Source organism: Candoia aspera, chromosome 3, assembly GCF_035149785.1.
Source record: "Candoia aspera isolate rCanAsp1 chromosome 3, rCanAsp1.hap2, whole genome shotgun sequence".
NCBI lineage: Eukaryota > Metazoa > Chordata > Lepidosauria > Squamata > Boidae > Candoia > Candoia aspera.
Window position 1 is genome coordinate 66,415,661 of NC_086155.1, and position 20,021 is coordinate 66,435,681.

Here is a 20,021-nt window from a genome sequence, read left to right on the forward strand (position 1 = left end):
ACCCAACTTGGGACAGTGGCCTCACACCAGACTTGGTTTCCTTGTCAGAACAGTGGCAACATGATCTGAAGGGAGAGTTACAGCTGTCCCCTTTGTCATGGTCAGATCATGCCCTGGTGACCTTGAGATTCTCCTATGCTGCCCTCCTCTGCAGGGAGGCAGGACCCATTTGATTGGGCTGCCCCTGGTGACTGATGGACCCAGTAGGGTTTCAGAGGGAGCTGGGGGTTATACCCAAGGATCTGCTGCATGGTCCAGTAGAGGCCCTGGTTGCTTCCTGGAATAAGGAGGCGGTGGGGGCCTTGGACAGGATCACGCCTATGCAACCTCTCTTGTCCAATTGAACCTGACAATCCCCGTGGTTTACAGAGGAGTTGAGGGTTCTGAAGAGGGTTAAGAGACATCTAGAGTGCCGCTGGAGGAAGACAAGGACTGATTTCGACTGATCACAAGCTAAAGCCGCTATTAAGGCCTACCTTGTGGCGGTAAGAGCGGTGAAATGTCAATATTCCTCCGCTCTTATTGCATCCACAGAATGCCGCCCAGTGGCCCTGTTTAAGGTTATTCAACCCCTTTTGGGAAAGGTGGGCTCAGTGATCCACCTGCAGGGCTGTGCAGAGATGTTTTCTGAGCATCTGCAGGATAAAATCGCTCAGATCCGCTCCAAGTTGGATTCCAAGTATGATGCATGGTCTGTGGAGATGCCTGGGGATCGTACTTACCTGGTTATCTGGGAATGGTTTGATCCTGTTGGGCCCAAGGAAGTGGACAGGATCCTTCGGGCTATAAATGCCACCACTTGTCAATTAGATCCATGTCCCTCCTGGCTGGTGAAGGCAGCCCGGGAGGTGATGTGTGGTTGGGTCCAGGCGATGGTGAATTCATCCTTAAGAGAGGGGGTATTCCTGGCTGCCTTTAAGGATGCGCTGGTGCACCCCCTCCTCAAGAAACCGTCGCTGGACCTGACTGTATTGGACAATTTCCATCCAGTCTCCCACCTCCCCTTCTTAGGGAAGGTGGTTGAGAAAGTGGCTCCAGAGGATTCTCGATGAAATGGATTATCTAGACCCCTTCCAGTCAGGTTTCAGGCCCGGATATGGGATGGAAAGAGCATTGGTCGCACTTATGGATGATCTCTGGCAGGAGCAGAATGGGGGCAGTGTATCCATCCTTGCTCTTCTTGACCTCTCAGTAGCTTTCAATACCATCGACCATGGTATCCTTTTGGGGTGACTCAGGGAGTTGGGGGTGGGTGGCGTGGTTTTGCGCTGCTTCACCTCCTTCCTCCAGGGTTGGTCCCAATTGGTGATGATAGGGAGCAAGAAATCTGACCCATGGCCCCTCTTTTGTGGGGTGCTACAGGGCTCGGTATTCTGTCTACTCCTCTTCAACATCTACATGAAACCACTGGGTGAGATCATCTGTCACCATGGGATGAGGTATCATCAATATGCTGATGATACCCAATTATACATCTCTGTACTGGATGATGTAAGTGATGCTGTGACTGCCCTCTCTCGGTGTCTGGGGGCTGTAGGGGTCTGGATGGGGAACAACAGGCTTCACCTGAACCCTGGTAAGATGGAGTGGCTGTGGGTTAAGGGCTCCTCTGTATCCAGGAATTTACCATCTTTAGCTCTGGATGGGGTTGCACTGCCCCAAACAGACACCATGAGGAATCTGGGGGGTCCTCCTGGACTCATGACTCCTGCTTGAAGAGGAGGTGGCAGTCATGGCCAGGAGAGCCATTGCACAACTTCATATTGTGCACCAGTTACACCCATTCCTGGATCGAAAGGCCCTCCAAACAGTCACTCATGCCCTAGTTATCTCCCATATAGACTATTGCAATGTGCTCTACATGGAGCTACCCTTGAAGAGTATCCGGAAGCTACACCTGGTCCAGAATGCTGCCATGTGGGCAATTTTAGGTGCCCCAAGATCGGAACATGTAGCACCTTTGTTGCAAGAGCTGCATTGGCTACCAGTTTGCTTCCAGGTCCAATTCAAGGTGTTGGTTATTACCTTTAAAGCCCTATATGGCATGGGTCCTGGCTACCTGAGGGACCATCTCATCCCCATTATCTCTACCTGTCCCACCCGGTCATGCAGAGAGGACATGTTATGGACCCCATCTATAAGAGAATACCGTCTGGCAGGGTCCAGGAAGCAGGCCTTCTCTGCTGTGGCTCCCGCTCTTTGGAATACTCTTCCCCCACAGGTAAGGCTAGCCCCTCTCTTCTGACCTTCCAGAAAAAGTTAAAGACCTGGCTCTGCCATCTCGCTTGGGGCAGGAAGGCGGATAGTCATTCTTGGGGACAGCTGGTGCCTTAAAGTGGTCCTCATATATGTATGAATTGAATTAGAACTTTTAACTGCCATCTTGATCTCATTTTATATTTATATTTTGTATTTATATTTATATGTTATGTGCTATATGTGTTTTATTGTATTCTGATTTTTTAGCTTTGTTGTAAACCACCCAGAGTCCTTCTCTTGGGGGGAGATGGGTGGTGGCGAAATTTGATAGATAGATAGATAGATAAATATTGCTTTTATCGTTTCACTAGTAAGAGCATCCTGTGAGTGGAAATCCACTCACAAGAATGTAAAGCATTAGTGTGCCCTTCTGTCCTCCAAATTCACAGGTTTAATAATTATTAAGACAAAACACAAGTTTCAAAATAGTTTTTCCACTGATGTATTTCAGAATGGAAAGACTAGCAATTCCTCTTCCACATTCAGAAGCCAGAATTAAAGGCAGCAAACAAATGCTTTGCTCATGATTTTTAAGGATATTTTCTCTATTAATGCAGTTACAATGGCTAACTGGGAGAGGGGGGGAGGTAATAGTTCAGATAGTTCAGTAGTGGGCAAATTTAAAATCATAATGCCATCATGGAGCAAAGTAAATTAGATTACATACTTAAGCCCTCCGAAAACTTATGGCAATGTAAAGCTAGTAATGGTTGGCACTGGCACTGTGCTACTTAAAACTAGAAAAAAAAGTAATCCGTTGATAGGATTGGCAACAGCTGGGCAAAGCAACAAAAATGGGATAACAAAAGTTTCAGATGTGGATGCATTTTCATCAATTTCATCAGAAAGATCAAATACCAGCTAAGTTGCATCACTTGTTTCAACATTTGCCCTCTTTCCCTCCCCCCACATCCAGAGTGGCTGTAGTTTTCAGTAGAAGAAGATGGGGTTCAAGGCTAAAGTTCAAGGACCTGTGGTTCAGGAAAGCCTGCTGCACTCACATATTGTGACAGTTGTCACACATTAGCAACATCCCCACCCCACCCGCTACCCCCCCGGCACATACACATTCTTAAGTCTGGAAATCACTACACTTTATGCACTAAAAATAATTCCTTCATTTTTATTGATTTCCTTCAAATGCTTTATTCAAAGAGAGGAGTAATAAATCACACTATGTTCAAACTTGTTCAAATCACGATGGACAGTGTACGAAGTAAATATTTTTCATATGGCAACAGTAGAATGCACTGAAATCAGATGGGAATGTTCAACACTTACAAGCACTGCTGCTTCACAATCATTCGGACAAAACACATACACCAGTATAAAAACAGTTACGGTCAATTAAAAAAAACTATCAACATGCAAAGTGAGCTATTAATGATTTGAGCAACATGTCACTTTAAATTTTGTAATGGAAAATGTATACCTAAACAGTAGTTGGAAATGATAGAAAGACTGCAGCATGAATTAACAACTTATATATCAATATAAAATTTGGATCAAACTGTTAGGTAATAAGCTTTTCAAGAGATCATTGATATGGCTATGGAGAGGAAAGGCATATTTCAATTTTGATTATGTCATTTTAACCAACTATTACAGTTAATAAATGCATAGAATATTTATAACTCATCATGAATACCAGAAATTGGAGACTGACAACAAATGTATGGTTTCCTCCCTGGTTAATGATAACGATCTCCAGTTTCACTTTACCACATGCTTCCCTTACTATTATACTGTAATTTCAAAAGTCAGTATATTGACATCACCTGCAAATGGAATTATGGTGCGAGAAGTAGTGAAGTGAAAAAATAAAATTCTGCACATATAGCAATCACATAAATGAAGGCAAGCAATAGTGAAAGGGAATGGCTGAAAAGTGAGTGAGTGAAAAAGACAGAGAGAAGGACAGATACCTACCCCAACCTGCGCTATCTAGCTATCGCCCTGTGGACTTACAGTATCACCAATGGGTTCACCAAATGGATCACTGTTGGAGGAGGCCTGAGATCCATCAGGCTAGAATATAAGAACATAACACCTTTTTTTTTCAACAGCAGAAAGGAAAACAACATCAGAGGTTATTTTCATGCCATCAATGCATTTCGTCAGAGTTACCCACTGGGGATGAAAGGCCAAAATGGACAGAATATCCGTGACCCTGATTCTATGGGATTATTCAGTCCCCATGATAGTATTGCTGGGAAAGTGTGCAACATCTTTTGGGAATGGGTGGGGGAATCCGGTGACAGCCCTTGAGAATGATAGAATAATGTTCAAAAGTTCCCAAAGGGAAATCACTCTAAAATTGCAGTCTGTGGGAACATTTTTTTAATATTTAAAAATAAGATCATTCTGAAAGAAAATAGAAATTGCTATCCTGATTATAAAACCAATTTTCAAGGGATGTTTTAGTTCAGTCCATATGTGTGTGGATAACATTAGCATTGTAAATATTATTAAGTAAAACAACTGCTATCAGTGGGCAGGCAACTTTTAGGGGGAATTTAGTTTTTGGATATAATATCAATTCTTTAAGGTAGCACATTTTTTAACAGAGCCACTAACCTCTGTTATTTTGTTATTATGATTTAATATATTATTTTATATGAATATAATATATATTTATATTATTTTCAAATCATCTTCCAGTTTTATTTGTGTCATTTTATGAAGTTAAAATAGTCGTAATTATATGTACCTCCTCCTGGGATCTATCTAAAACCATTTTAACTTTTAACACATTCCGAATTTGAATGCAAATGAAGTATGGCTACCAACTAATCTCTTTCCTTGTCTAAGCACATACAGAGAAGCTCTTCTCTTCTCTGCAACTGGAATATAGTGTTTTATTTTGCATTCAAATCCTACTTCCTTTTCTGTTTAAGGAAACCGTGATGAGGTCTAGGTAGTGGTACGGATCTTAAGGTTAACCAAGTTAATAGATACAGCTGCCGCTGGGTGATCTGAATTGCAGACCAAAGAACGACACAACAAATGATAACCATTTGATGGCAGGAAAGAGACAGGATTTTTGCTGCCAACCAGTGGTCACCTTGATTTATGCAAGCCAGATCTGGTAGCCCAATTTAGACAGGGCTAAACTTAAAATATGGCCATACTTTTAAGTGGAAGGGTCCTGCTTGCACTCTTCTTAAGTTGCCTATGCTTCTTCTGCTCCCATATCCATGTCTTTATCAGCTAGGAACCCTAAATTAAAAGGGACTCTATATCCTTGCATATCACACTCTTTCTGTTCTTGCTGAATCCTCTCTCTTTTAAGAGGTAGCAAGAAAAGGTAGTTTTAGACCAATGGGCCAAGAAAGTCCAGTTTAGTACAAACATATAATAAGTAGAAACACTCCAGTAGACTGCATAAGCTGACATCTTTGTTGCTGTAAAAGTCAAGCTATTGTGTACAGCCTTCAGTTTTAACTGTTCTGTAGTGTGCATACCACTCTGTCATATTAGTACACATCAGGGCTGTTAAGGAAGGTGTAAAACTGAGGTGAGAAGACTGGCACACCATACTCTGCAAGTGCTATTAGTTGTGAATAATCAAGAGAATACTGAAAGAACTTTGAGTGGCAGTGAGAAGGACAGGGAAAAGAAGGGGGAGGGCTAAATGATTTCTCTAAATTTAACTACTTGTGTATATTTCTCTTAAAACTTTAAAAGCACAAATTTAAGAATTGTGCTAACAGTTCTGCCAAAATAAATGAATTAATATATTAATAAACGGGAGCTGTGCTACTTACTGCTTCTTGTTCTTCACTTTTGCTTGGACTTTCAAAGCCCTCTTCAAAGAGGTCATCTGCAGCAGCGTCACTGGTATGAGATGCTGAGGATTTAGATGGAGAACTCTGTCTAGGAGCAGGAGTTGGGGCTAACAAAACCAACCAATCAGACAAACAAATAAATATCAAGAAAGAGATCTGTGAATTCTAAATACCATTTAGTAACCTTTTGAACTGTTGTAGGAAAAATCGGGTGGCCTGTGAACTTGGAGACATTGTGTGATGAAAGATATGTAGGTATGACAAGCGGGCTTGATTAAAAGTTAAGATTCTCCTTAATAAAGTGCTTAGGGACCACTCGCTTTGAGAATGCAACAAGATTTTTAAAACAATAGGATTTAAAATGTTACTTTACTCATAAATCTTTTTATTGTATTGTATTTATTGTATTGTATTGTACTCATAAATCTTTTATCCTTCAAATGAAAAGCACATGGATAAAGGACTGATATAATCAGGAGGGAAAAAAGCAAACTAGGTTGCTGCACTCCCACTTTGATTCTAACATCTTTAGAAAGAATAATACATATTACCGTGATATTTACAGTTTTCTACACTAAAAACTACTGCTATTGTTGCTGATACCAGCTGCAATACCTCCATAACTATATTGTGAAAGAAATCAAATCCAAAATCAGCAACAATGCATTGGCTATCTTGATAGGCAACTGTTGCAAAACAGACATTCCAAGTACATACAGCACAGTATGATCATTAGCCTGCAAACTTATTTATTTTTATATCAAAAATATTAACCGCCCAGGGTCCCCCACATGGGGGAGATGGGTGGTGATAAAATATGATTGATAAATAAATAAATAAATAAATAAAATAAAAAAATTTAACCAGCCGTTCAATCTAGGATATCCACATCCATGAAGGAAAATTCTCTCACCTGCAATTCTTCATACAAGAATTCTTACATACTGTACATACAATTCTTCGTGATTCACACAAAATGTTTTTGCAATAATGCTATCACTATAATCAAGTAAGGCTGGAGATTCCAAATTCCAGTAAGGCTGGAAATTCAAAACCAGCAAGTTACCAGTGCATCAAGTACAGTTACTATTGGGAAAAAAAATGTATTGAATCAGTAGTGGATACAAATCTAGCTCTAATTCTTATGCCTATTTAAGGTAGCATTACCCTGTTATTCAAAAGGAAATTCATTAAAGCAGTGTGTTCAGAGTTCCATAAATCTGATGGAGTTATTGGAAATTCATGTTTTCCCACTTTCAAACACATGCAGATGACTCAGAAAAGAGAAACAAGGCTAGAGGGAAAATACTGAGGTACTCACGAGAATTTGTTGATGGTGTTGTAGAAGTCACAGGAGTCAGATTTAACTGAGAGATATCAAAGTCATCACAATCATCTGCATCCTGTGCCATTCCAACTTTGTTAAAGTAACTGGAGAAGGCCTCTGAGGTACAACTGAGGGAAGGCTGATCTGGTTTTCGTGATGGTACTGGAGGTGCCTGAGCCATCTGGAAATCTTTAAACATTTCTTTTCCTGCTTGCTGCCTTGGGCTATCTGTCTGTGGACTTGCTCTAGTGGAATCACTTGAGGGTGGAACAGTAGCAGTGGGAACAATGGTACCTTGGAACATGGCTGCTTGTAAAGGCAAAACAGTTTGTGTTGGCATGAAGGCAGCAGGCTGAAACTGACCAGCTACAGATGGCCATGGTTGCTGGGTGGGAGGAAATATCCCAGGCTGTCCCCATGCAATTGACTGTCCTCCTTGCATCACCTGAGCAACTGGAGGCTGAGCACCCATGGCCAGTTGTTGTTGAACAAGTGGTTGCTGTCCCCAGAAGGAAGGCAGGACAGCTCCCATTGCAACATAACCTTTGGAAGGAAAAGAGAGTGGGCAGTGAGGACAACTGCAGAACAGGAATGGCAAAAACAGGGCAGAAAAAAACAAAACACAGATTGACCAGGTATACAAATGAGGAATCAGTGACTTCATTTGCTTCACTGATTATATAACCAAAACTTTTTAAATGTTACTGGACAGATGGCCAAAATTATAAGGAGAAGGATCAAGTTGAGAAGTTATGACTAGACTACTACAAAATTTACATTGGCCTTAACAAGACTATATCCCTGCACATAACAGCAAGACAAGAATGACCCTAATTATGTTTTTTCTTGACAATCTACTTGATCAGAGTTCCTTTGTTCCAGAGTACTTGAGATACTCACCACTCCCGAACTGAATTTTCCAGCCTGGCACAGATCATAGCAACCTGTACTGTGCTTGTAGTGTTTGTACCTTGATGTTCAATTGTAAGCAGCTCATAAATTTGCTTTACTCTTTTATTTTTAGTAAGTTGGTTAACTGACAATATTCCTTTACCTGTTGCATATTCATAATAGTTCATAACCTGGGGAAAAAAGGCTTTTCCAAGTTGTTCTTAGCCCATTTGTTTTCTTAACAACCAAGCTTGTTTATTTCCTCTTTTATTTTTAACATTATTCCACCACCTAAGGAATAATTTTGATACTGAAAAGACCGTCTGAAAAGACTTATGCAGTTGGTCCTGATTTATACCAGAAACTAGCTCCTTATTCCTGTTTGGAAAAATGACAACTAAATATCCAGACATATATTCATACAAGCTGCAAGCAGAAAATGTTTTTCAGACAGAGATAGTGATAATGATATGACAGAATCATAATTTTCCAAAGTGTGTGTATTGTGCACATATGCCAGTTTCCATACCAAATGGAATTGCATTCCTCACCCACCAACTTGCTGTGGAATGGATGGGACTTTGCTTTTGACCTCTCATTGCAAGCAAGATGCAACAAAGTGTCCTCAGTCATGTTTATTTTGACACCCAAGTGCTAATGAGTACAGAATGAAAACATCAACAGTTTGTTACAATATATAATATTTCTTCTGAAAGATCTATAGATGCCCAGGGCCTAAGGCTTTTTTGTTTTTCTCCTATAATGGGCAGAGAAGAGCTTAGCTAAGGTAACTATTAACAATGTGAGTAGAACAAATGTAGGTGCAGTGTTATTTACATTAAAAAAAAAAGACAATAACAATTTAGTGAATCAAGCCACTTGTTGAAGGCAAGGGGACTTCCTTAGACCCAACTGCTGCACCTGTGAAGCTAGAAAAGACAGTTAGTGCTATACTTCCAGGATCCCTGAACTTTAATATTGTTTGTTATGGGATAAAATTTGCTAAAATTGATATTACTCTGGGTCACAAAGACATGGGAGTTTGTTCAAAGCTTAAGCCATAAGAAGTTTGAGATTGACTATCTCAGATTGCCTTGGTAGGATAGGACTGAGAGGCCACAGTATCACCCACGTGAGCATTTATAACTGCAGTTAATTAACATTGCTGTCAGTTTAAAACCAACCAAATTTCTCTGTTCATGATTGTGGGAGACTTGAGTGCAATGATTATAATACTTCCAAATGTTTGAATCATTGTCGTCATCATCATCAATATCAACTTTTGATTTATAGAAAAACCCACCTTGCTGGGCACATGTTATATCTTAAAACATTACTTGGGTATTTCCCAGGTTCCTGGCTGGAACTCAAATATCCAAAGAATATCAGTCAAATATGTGATTCTTTCTTTTTATTCTTTGTACCAAGTTATTCTTTGATGAATAAAAACCAAGTTATTATTTGATGATGATGATGATGATGATGATGACATAGCTACCACCTGCTTCTATTCTGTGTGAAGCACAGAAAAATGAACAGAACCAATAACTAACATCAGTATAAAATCAAGGTCATCTAACACCTCTACTAGGTACAAAAGTCATCCTGCTGCAAATCTGAATGCATATTTACTATTTATGTACAGCTGTTTACAGATTAAAATAAGAAAACAGTGACTAGGCAGGTATAGAAGTTTGGACATCCTTTAAGTCAATACTTTGCAACACCTGGTTTGGCAGACATACGTAAGGTTTTCCAAATTTTTCTGTAGCCAAATAAGAGTCTTTCTATTCTTGTGATTGGAATTTTCTTCCTTGCCAAACCCTTCTGGCTCAGAGATATTCTTAGGTCTTCTTATATGTACTACACATATATTTTCAGTAATACTCAAGTTTGAGGATTATGAATGTCATTCTAAAACCTTTTATTTTTATTTTCTGTAAGCAATTCATGGCTGATTTGAAGGTATGTTTTAGACTGTTGTAGTACATAATTTCTATGTGTTTATAACCTTTTTTGGTCTAATCTTCATTTGGTAGAGATTGTCAGGGTTGTCTTCTTTTCAGATAAATAGTCCCACCTTTTTACCTCCAAGCAACCTTATAAAGTAGGTCTAGTTGAAAAACAGCAAGTGATTCAAAATCATCCAGATTAAGATGGACTACAGCCAAGCATCCTGGATTATAACAACCACCCAGAGTTGTCATTATACGAGATGGGTGGTGAATAAATATGATAGATAGATAAATAGATAAATAAATAAATAATAGTCTAAGTACTTAAGTCATAGATACTCATAGTATCATAGACACTCAGACTGTATTTGTAAAATCCCTGCTTTTGACTATTTTATAATTAGTAATTGCTAAAATCCAAATAATTCAAATGTTTTCGCATACGAGTGTTTCAGAATTTTGCTTTCTGATTATGGGCTATGTACAGCCTTAGATATGCATAGCTTATGTATGGAATCTGTCCCTGAAGAGGGGGGTGATGTGATGGAGCTCGGAGAGGAGGGAGTAGAGAGTGCATTCCAAGCAGATAAATATTCCCATAATTTGCATAGTTTGGAGAATGTGGGGGGGGGGGGGCGAGGAAGAAAATTAGACTAGCACTGCCCTAGATTCCCAAGAGTATTTTTCCCTTTAGCTCAGTTAAGGAGCCTTTAGTCTGGCAAGATTCTGTGTACGTAGAAAGAATAAAATGAACTAGAGTTACATTTCCAACTCAGTGTGGTTTCTTCGTCAATTTCTCTGACATCTTATGCATAAGTATGAAATTGTATCTTTACTGAGGAATAGGTCAATGGCAACTGTTTAACAGTTCATAGCAGGAGCAAGCAAACATAACATCTGTAAACATTTTTGAGCTTCAAAAGTGGGGCACAATATTAACAAAATCTGCATTTTGGATGCTGAAAAATACTGAACAATGGTTTTCATCTTTGATTGCTACTGACGTTCCAGATAAATCAAAAGAAAAAAAAAATGATCTTAAGGATCAACCAGCCTTCTAATGATTAGGAGTGATTTGATTTATTACTTTGATTGTGAAATCGAATTCTCAAGGGCTTCCCAAAATTTGTAAAATAAAAATAATTGAAAAATAATTTGGCGGAAATGAGATGAACGTTCTATCTGTCGTGTTAGGTCTGCAATGGCTCATATGTTACAGATAATGATATATGAGCAAGCAGGTATGAATCAGTACCTAATTACTACAATTACAAATCATACAAGGTCTATTGTCTAGGGCTTTGAATGTTTTGATGTGTAACACAGTAACATCCCTTGGTGCCAGATTGAGCTTCAGGTTTTCAGTTTAATAGCTTGATGTAAATGACTCACCTGAGGGTACAGCAGCAGGGCTGTAAGGTACAGAACTAAATACCTCTGTACCAGCAGGAAGTGACTGGGATGAAGATGGGATAAAGGCATCACCTGGAGTTGCAGGGGTCTGTAAAATAAGGAAAAATTAAAATGCCTTATTAAGCATTCACTGGTCACATTTCATTTGCTGCTTTCACTGCCAAGAACTAGCTCCACATCCTTTCCCTAATTAAAAGAGCTAGTGCATGAAAGGGAAAAGCCAATAGTGGATGATGGGTGGGAGTAATAGTAGAGAAGGGGTACATGTGAGCGAGCAACAAAGAAAAACTACCTATAATTAGAAACAGGGTGAGAAATGATATCACCAAATTCTCATGTAATTTGTAGATATTTGGCAAAATTGAAAGGGCTCTTTTTCAACTTTTAAAATATATGCAAATTCTTTCAGCACCTGTTTCTTCATAAAAGTCTAAGGTGTATAATTTTAGTAACTTCACAGGGGATCAGCATAAGCAATTAGGATTTTAAAAGTAAGATAATTAACAATGTTATAGAGGAAGAAATTCAAACTGGATAACATGACTGTAACCCTTTTTGAAATTCTGTCTTTAGTAGTGGCTCATAGTTTCTCATGAATATCAACATGCATTATACATTGATATTATAAAGATGTTGACATTGGCAAGCAAAAAACTATCCAGACTTTTAAGAGCAATACTTACAGGGGGAGAGGTTATATCAGGAGGCGTGGACATATCCCCAAACAACTCTAGTTGGGGAACAGCCTGTAAATAATTTCAAAATGAGAAAGAATCAGTCATATTTTTCTTATCCACTGAAGATGGAAAGCAAGTTCAACTTATCAACATTATCTATTGTAAAGTAAATTATTTGGGTACTGTTTGCCAGCTTTTGGGTACCTAGAGGGACACTCTAAAAAAAGGTAGATAACATTTTTACATTTTAATTTTTTGTATCTTTTCTTCATAGAAATTATATTATTTGTTTGTTCATTTTTCACAGGGGAAGGGATTATTCTCCCAGAGCAGGAATGAAAAGAATATCAAATCTCCAATTTGATTTCCATATTTAACTGAATTTAACAGAGAAACCAGCCTGTGGTGAAGGACATCCTTGTGAAGCTTTACACCATCACTTATGCAGTGATTTCTGCCAATCCTCTGTACTGGTTTATTTTATTTTTTTATTGTTTGAAACAGTTCATTCCATTATCAAAATATTGTTTTTTTCCCATTTTGAGCCACTGAAAATTGGTGTATAAATATGACAAAGTAAATAAGCAAACAAGTAAACAAAACCAACAGTAAACACAGACTGCCTTCTGTCCAATTCCAATAAAACAATTTGAAATCAGTGTAAATAAAAATGGTTTTTTACCTCATGTCCAGAAGAAATATGAAAACAGTAATATATATATACTGTATAATTGGACTGAGGAACACTGGATTGAACCTCAGAAACAAGGCTTTTGAAACAATACCAACCAAAGATATGAAAGGAAATGACAGTTATAATGCTTAATATGTACCATCCTCTTAATTGCCATGTTCACAGGACTTTTCATCTTAATTAATTACCCAAAAACCAAATATAGCTTTAAAACATAATTCATATCTTTTCATTGGCCAAAATGTGCAAAGTAACTATTACGTTAAAAAAAAACATTTTCTCTGTTCTTGTGGCTTTCAAGTTTGAAGCTATTTGTTTTCTTATGCATACTTTTCAGGGAAAGGATGCTAACTGTTTGAGCCTAAGGTAATGCAAATAAAGGGCTTCAGAGGAAAAAAATCAATTAGATCCTTTCTGTAGCATTTTTTAAGGAACCAAACAAAATGTATTTATTTATTTACATAACATATATGGCTGCCTATCTCACATAATGATTCCAGGTGGCTCACAACAATCCAAAGACAAAAACAAAAATACCCTTCCCCCCAGCCACCAGACCAAACAACCTCCCAGCTCAACCCCCATCCTAGCTCAATGCTTGGGGGAAGAGCCAGATCTTCACAGCCTTCCAGAAAGCTAAAAGAGTGGGGATCCCTCAGATTTCAGGGCTGTGGTGGCCACTGAGGAGGCATGCCTCCAAAGTTGCATCAGTGACAACATTTAAGGGAGGGGATCTGGAGTGTGCCCATCCTATCTAACCTAGTAGGGCAGGCAGATACCCTCAGACAGAGGTGGTCCCACAACTAACCTGGCCCTGTGTCATGTAGAGCTTTAAAGGTGATAACCAGCACATTGAATTACACCCAGAAAGCAATTGGGAACCAGTGCAGCTCATGCAAAAGTGGTGTAACTCAGGTGAACTGCAGGGCACCCAAAACTCCATGTGCTGCTTCGTTCTGGACCAGTTGCAGTTTCCAGGTAGTCTTCAAGGGCAGCCCCATGTAGAGCGCATTGCAGTAATCCAAATAGGAGGTGACTAAGGTATGTATGATTGTGAGCAAGGCCTCCTTCTCCAGAAATGGGCACAATTGGCACATAAGATAAATTTGTGCAAAGCCCTCCTCGGCCACGACTGCCATCTGCTCAGTCCAGAAGGACCCCCAAATTGTCCTCCAGATCTCTCTGGGGAAGCATCACCCCATCCAGAGTCAAAGATGTCAACTCCCCTGAACCCGGGAGGGGGCAAAAACCCACAACGGCTCCACCTAGCTAGAGTTGAGTTGCAGCCCGTTTCTCTGCATCCAGAAGAATGCCAGTATTTTCTGAAATTGAAGGGACAGTTACTTGCTTTTCCACACAGAAATTGAAAATACAACTAGTCCTTCCTTATATAAATACCAGATAGGATAGATGAGGATGATCCTTCGTGTTATGAAATGCTTCATTTAATAAGATGCCACTCATTTTATAGGTTGCATTTCCTGTGTAGCAAGAAGGCAGAAAAACCCTAATCCTTAGAAGGATGTGGCAGAGGCATTTATTTCCCAATTGTTACAGGAAGATACTTCTTCAGCTTTTAGAATTCAAGAGTGCTTTGATAAAGCAGTGCTTTAGTTAATTAAATTTTTATTCTAAGAAGAATAAAAACATCATGTACAGGCATACATCTTACAATCAGGTTACAAGTAGGTTATTATAAAAAAATTGTGGCTTCGGTGGTAAAGAACCGGTTGTGCAATGTTATGTCTGAAATTGAAACTCAGATAATCCTCACTATTATAAGAACATAATGATTTGTAAAGGCAAGCATATTTGGCAAGGTGAAATTTGTTATATGTTTCTCTAGTTCTGAATGATAGTGCTTAGCAAACTCAGCCTTCAGTTAAATTTGTAAATGTAGCACATCTGTTTATATTATCATTGTAACTGCACAGTGAATTATTAGACATTTAGGGAATGATGTAAAGAAAACATCATGATATGACAAACTGATGAACTAGTTGAGGAGTTGCATTAGTGTGCGAATAATGAAACTGAAGAAAATTAACTTGACAATATAAATACATGGTCTGTTTAGAAGCTAATAATTTTCTCGGCAAGTACATATTTTATTTGAAGTAAATTAAAAGATTGCCTGCTTCCATCTGAACTTAATTTAATAGAAACTATTCCTATGATAATTGCATATCAAAGTGCTTTCTGCAATAATGAGAACTGGACAGTCATATAAACATCATTTGTTCATAAGACAATATTATATGTGATCCTAGTCAAACTAATAAGCCCAGCAGTTAGCCCCTATTTGTGTTGGGAAGTGATCACAGGGGATATGTTGCATGCAGGAATTATGAGCAGAAATTCCTTCCTTGAAGCACATTGCTGCATTTTAAATATTTGATAACAGGTGCTTTCTCTAACCAGGAATAGACAACTTGGTACACTACAGCTGTTTGTGGGCTACAACTCACACAAGTTCCTATTGGCCACGTTGGCTGAGACTGTTAAGTACTGAAAGAGAAGGGCATCAGATTGCCCACTCCTGCTTTCAACTATTCACATCTGGACAACTTTACTTTCGGATCTTTCACTGCCCTTGTAACTATCCATAAGCATGGACATATTTTAGATCTTGGACCTTTCTGAATATGAATCTATAATAAAATATAATTAATATAAACATTTCCCTGTTTTGCATAGGTTTTCTAGTCCAAAATTTGTCAATGTAGTTGAATATGCTAACATTTACAGTCTATGTATTAAAAGTTTAAAGCATCAGTCAGTAAACATCCTAAGTTCCATATAGATAGAACAATGAATTTATATATTTTAGAAATACACATTGTGTTTACTTCTTTGCCCATTACTTGATCATCCTCTTTTTAGGCATGAGGATTTTTTTTTCAGTACAACAAATGGGTGTGTGTGTGTGTGTGTGTGGTGGCTCAGTGGTTAAGACGCCAGGCTTGTCGACTGGAAGGTTGCAAGTTTGGCAGTTCGAGACCTGAGTGCCGTGCGGTGGAGTGAGCTCCCGCACTCGCCCCAGCTCTTGCCAACCTAGCAATTCGAAAGCATGCAAATGCAAGTAGATAAATAGGTACCGCTTCAGTGGGAAGGTAACAGCGTTTCTGTGATTGTCATGCTGGCCACATGACCGTGGATGTGTCCTTAGACAATGCTGGCTCTTCGGCCATGGAAATGTAGATGAGCACTGCCCCTAGTGTGTCATTAGAGATGACTAAATGGGAATCTTTACCTTTATCTTACAACAAATAGGAAGATAGAGAATTTACAGAATTAGAGAATTATGGATGGTTACTCTGCTACTGTTGAACATATAGTATTTTGAAAACAAATTGGTCACAACTTCCAACCTGGTTTAACATAAGCCAAGTTCAATAATTCCTTCATGCACTAAATCTAATCATTTAAGACCATTAATATTTGAAGAATGGCATATACAGGTTGCATTTAAAGGCAAGGATACCTTATTAATACTATATAAAATATGACTATGTAAACTTAATTCAAAGACCAAAATACCCCTTTGAACTGAATCTTCAAATAGATGAAAGTGTAATTTTTTAAAAAAGAAAAAGTCCCTTTGAATAGCTCTGGAAAGATTGAAAGTCTTAGAGATTCGCAGACTTTATAGCTTTGTAGAGAAAGCTTGCAGATTCCCTTTCATATATAAACTAAGCTGGAGAAAGGGATGATGTTAATGAAAGTACCTGATCAATGAATGTAATCACTGTCCCAAATATAGAAGTGCTACTCTCACAATCTCACTCAATTGGTACTCACACAATCCCTCAATTTAGGTGGGATCACTGAGAAGGAGAGGGACAGGGGAAGATATTTATTTAGCTGGACTTTTAAAATCTGATTTGCTTTTTTGTTGTGTGATCCTTTTTGTTTGTTTATTTTTGTTTTACATGATACCTTCTTATTTGTCTTTAATTCACTATCCATCTCTCTGACTTGAGGCATAGATCCTTCTCATCTTTGTGTCTAGTCTGTAGCTTTTTTCAGTTCCCCTCTGTTGCCTTATTGCCTTCCCATTAATCATAATCATAATAATTATTCATGTTTTATTTCTGCTACTTGTCTGCCTCTATTTTGTCTTGTCCTGAGTAGGTCAGTCTACATGTCTTGGTCTGGGGTACACTTGGAATCTTCTTAGACTATTCTGCATAACATTTTTTTACAGGACAATGAATTATATACTGAATAATGACAATACACTAACATTTCTCAGACTTTTTTTTTAAGTTTCTATATAAGCACATAGTGTATTATTTTCATTAACTCTGCCACTGAGCCAGCCAACAAGTTTGTAAAAGAGCTTACATTTTAAACAATTTTTAAATTTTATTTTAAAAAGTTGGACTATGAGACTTTTATTGTTTCAACACAACTTCTCTATGAATTTTGCTGGACAATTTGCAGGTTGTTGTACGTGTCTTAAAAGAAATGCAGGGGAAACATTTTAAAATTGTATTGCATCCAACCCTTGAAGCTATCTGACTGAAAGTTTAATTAATATCCTCTAAATGGTCTACCTTCTCTATTATTTTCTTTCATTTTGCCAAAAAAAGATAGCAGTTGCAGGCATTTTGATGTTTCCCCATCATAGGCTATAATCCAATATTTTATTACTTAGACACATATACCTTTATTATGGGCCAATGACCAAATAAGAGCATTGTTCCATGACAAAAGGTCAGAATTCAAATCTAAATGAAATTCTTGGTGGCCTAGAATTCCTTTTAAATCTATTTCACCAGGTCATTAAGAATTGACCATATAGATAATCCATAGGTCGCATTACACTGTACTAAAATTACATTCTATAAATTGTAACTCAATGATCTTTCACAATGAATCCTGTTAGTTCCCTACCCATATTTCCTGATGTGCTTTGACGTAACATAAAAAACTTAAAATTCACACCTTAGGCATGAAAGTCGGCTGGGTGACCTTAAGCCAGTCACTCTCTCTCAGCCCAACCCACCTCACAGGGTTGTTGTTGTGGGGAAAAGAGGAGGAGGAAGGAGTATTAGGTATGTTCGCTGCCTTGAGTTGTTTATAAAAATAATAAAGGTGGGATAGTAAATAAATAAATAAATATTACATTAAGTAGTATTTAGACCACCGAAAAATCTATAAACAATTGCTTTCACAATCTGTTCATAGAATTAGCTTACCTGAGTGACTCTACCAAGATTTTCATCTATGTCCAACAACAGGTTTCCATTCTCCAGCTGTAATGGATGATTGATGAAAATGAAAATGGATGATTGATGAAAAATGGTACATACTACTGGACACAGCACTGATGAGCTGAGCAATTATTGATTTAACATCTGAGAAAAGCCATTCCATAGTTCTGAGTAAGATGCTTTTACTCATGTTAATGGTAATTTAATTAGATTGAATATGCATACTTACATACATACATACAGTACATACAGGTTATTTTGGTGCCAATGCAATGAACTGAAAATGGGGCATGAACACAGGTGTATATTAGAATTCAGAATGCATCCAGAGTTCTTCTGTGGATATAATTTAAGATGACCTCTATTTATGCCACCTTGTGTTTTCAGAGAAAAGATGGGATAGAAACACAATGACTAAATAAAGTAACTAAGTAAGTAGGTAAGTAGGTACAGTTCTCAATCTCTTCCTGTGAATGTATGGGAGTAAGTGGTTTATTGTATAAGAAAGTTGAGAAGGGATAAAACTGGCCATGTTCTCTATATACCATTTTATGCTCACACTACTTGTGTTTTTCATATGTATCCTTTACTTTTTTCCTCAAAAGATAAGAGGATGTGTGAGAAAAATAACATCCTGTGGAGAAGTTACAGTGAGCTCATCTGATGTTATTAATAGTGTTTCCATGATGCCTTTCTGGCAAGTTCAGAGAAATGCATTCCACCCTCCATACGGCTCCTTTCATACATATTTCTTTCGTACATATTTCATACATATTCCTCCTATCATGACCGCTTGATTATGCAATATATCCATCCATCCTAGCTGATCTGGTAGGTCAGAATTACATAGTAATCACAATTCATTATTACAGAAATGCCAACACTGAAGTTGCTATGTAATGTCTTTAAGTAGCTCTTCTGAATTTAACAGGGAAGAGCTGAACAACTGGGCATAAATACATAGCTCAATTGCTTAAATACATATAGACATACATACTGTATTTTCCTACTCTTCTAAAGTGAATGTAGCCATTGCTATCTGGATTTCTCCTTAAAGGTATCACATGTTGAGCCTGGGTATACTGAGCTGATTTATTACATGAAATATTTTCCTAAATCATTCTAATTCAGTGATATCAGTATGATACGAAATTTGTTTTTTGAAAAATACAATTTAATTCAATTATTCAGCAAAATCTATATGCTTCCTTCTTTTATTTTTAACTATTGTAGGCTACCTTTCAAAACTGAGTTTTAATCAGAATATCAACACTCTGAATAGAAATTAAAATACACAATAATTGTAATTAAAATTCAGAATAGTAAATGATAAAAGCAAAAGCTAGAGTATAGTAAAACCTTAAGCCAAAGGTTTAATCAAATTAAAACAGAACATTTTGGGGAAGGAATGCCAGTTAATTCTGAATGTCTGTTAAATCCGAATTGACATTATTTGCATCAATATATGTCATCAATTTATATCATTTACACAGTTATGTAATTGAGGCTTTTAGGCCATCTGTATCAATTTATATCATTTGCTTCATCACACAAATGATACTCACAATGTAAAAAGAACAAGTACATTCATTATTCAAATAACGTTATGTCAATTATGTCAATTGTCTGGACTGCTTCAGAAAGAACAGACATTCTTTAGGTATTCAATTTGAACTAATTGTTGTTTGTTGCATCTGAAGTCTGCTAAATTTGGACAATCAAGATTTTACTGCAGTTAAAAACTTTCATGCAGCATACAAATGAAAAATTAGGATACTAATCAATAATATGCATGATA

At 37.8% G+C, this 20,021-nt stretch overlaps 1 protein-coding gene across 2 annotated transcripts in view; it reads right to left on the reverse strand.

Annotated features, from left to right (window-relative positions):
* The window catches only part of DAB1 (DAB adaptor protein 1), a 269,541-nt gene that overhangs the window by 8,132 nt on the left and 241,388 nt on the right, over positions 1-20,021 (reverse strand). The window contains exons 11-16 of one of the 2 annotated variants that reach the window (XM_063298018.1): positions 18,209-18,265; positions 12,317-12,379; positions 11,613-11,721; positions 7,369-7,917; positions 6,027-6,154; positions 4,189-4,287 (exon numbers count right to left, since the gene is read on the reverse strand). In XM_063298018.1, the coding sequence (XP_063154088.1) occupies positions 4,204-4,287; positions 6,027-6,154; positions 7,369-7,917; positions 11,613-11,721; positions 12,317-12,379; positions 18,209-18,265 (990 nt within the window). In that variant the 3' untranslated portion in view covers positions 4,189-4,203. The remainder of the gene's footprint in view (positions 1-4,188; positions 4,288-6,026; positions 6,155-7,368; positions 7,918-11,612; positions 11,722-12,316; positions 12,380-18,208; positions 18,266-20,021) is intronic. The other variant, XM_063298017.1, reaches the window with a different exon arrangement.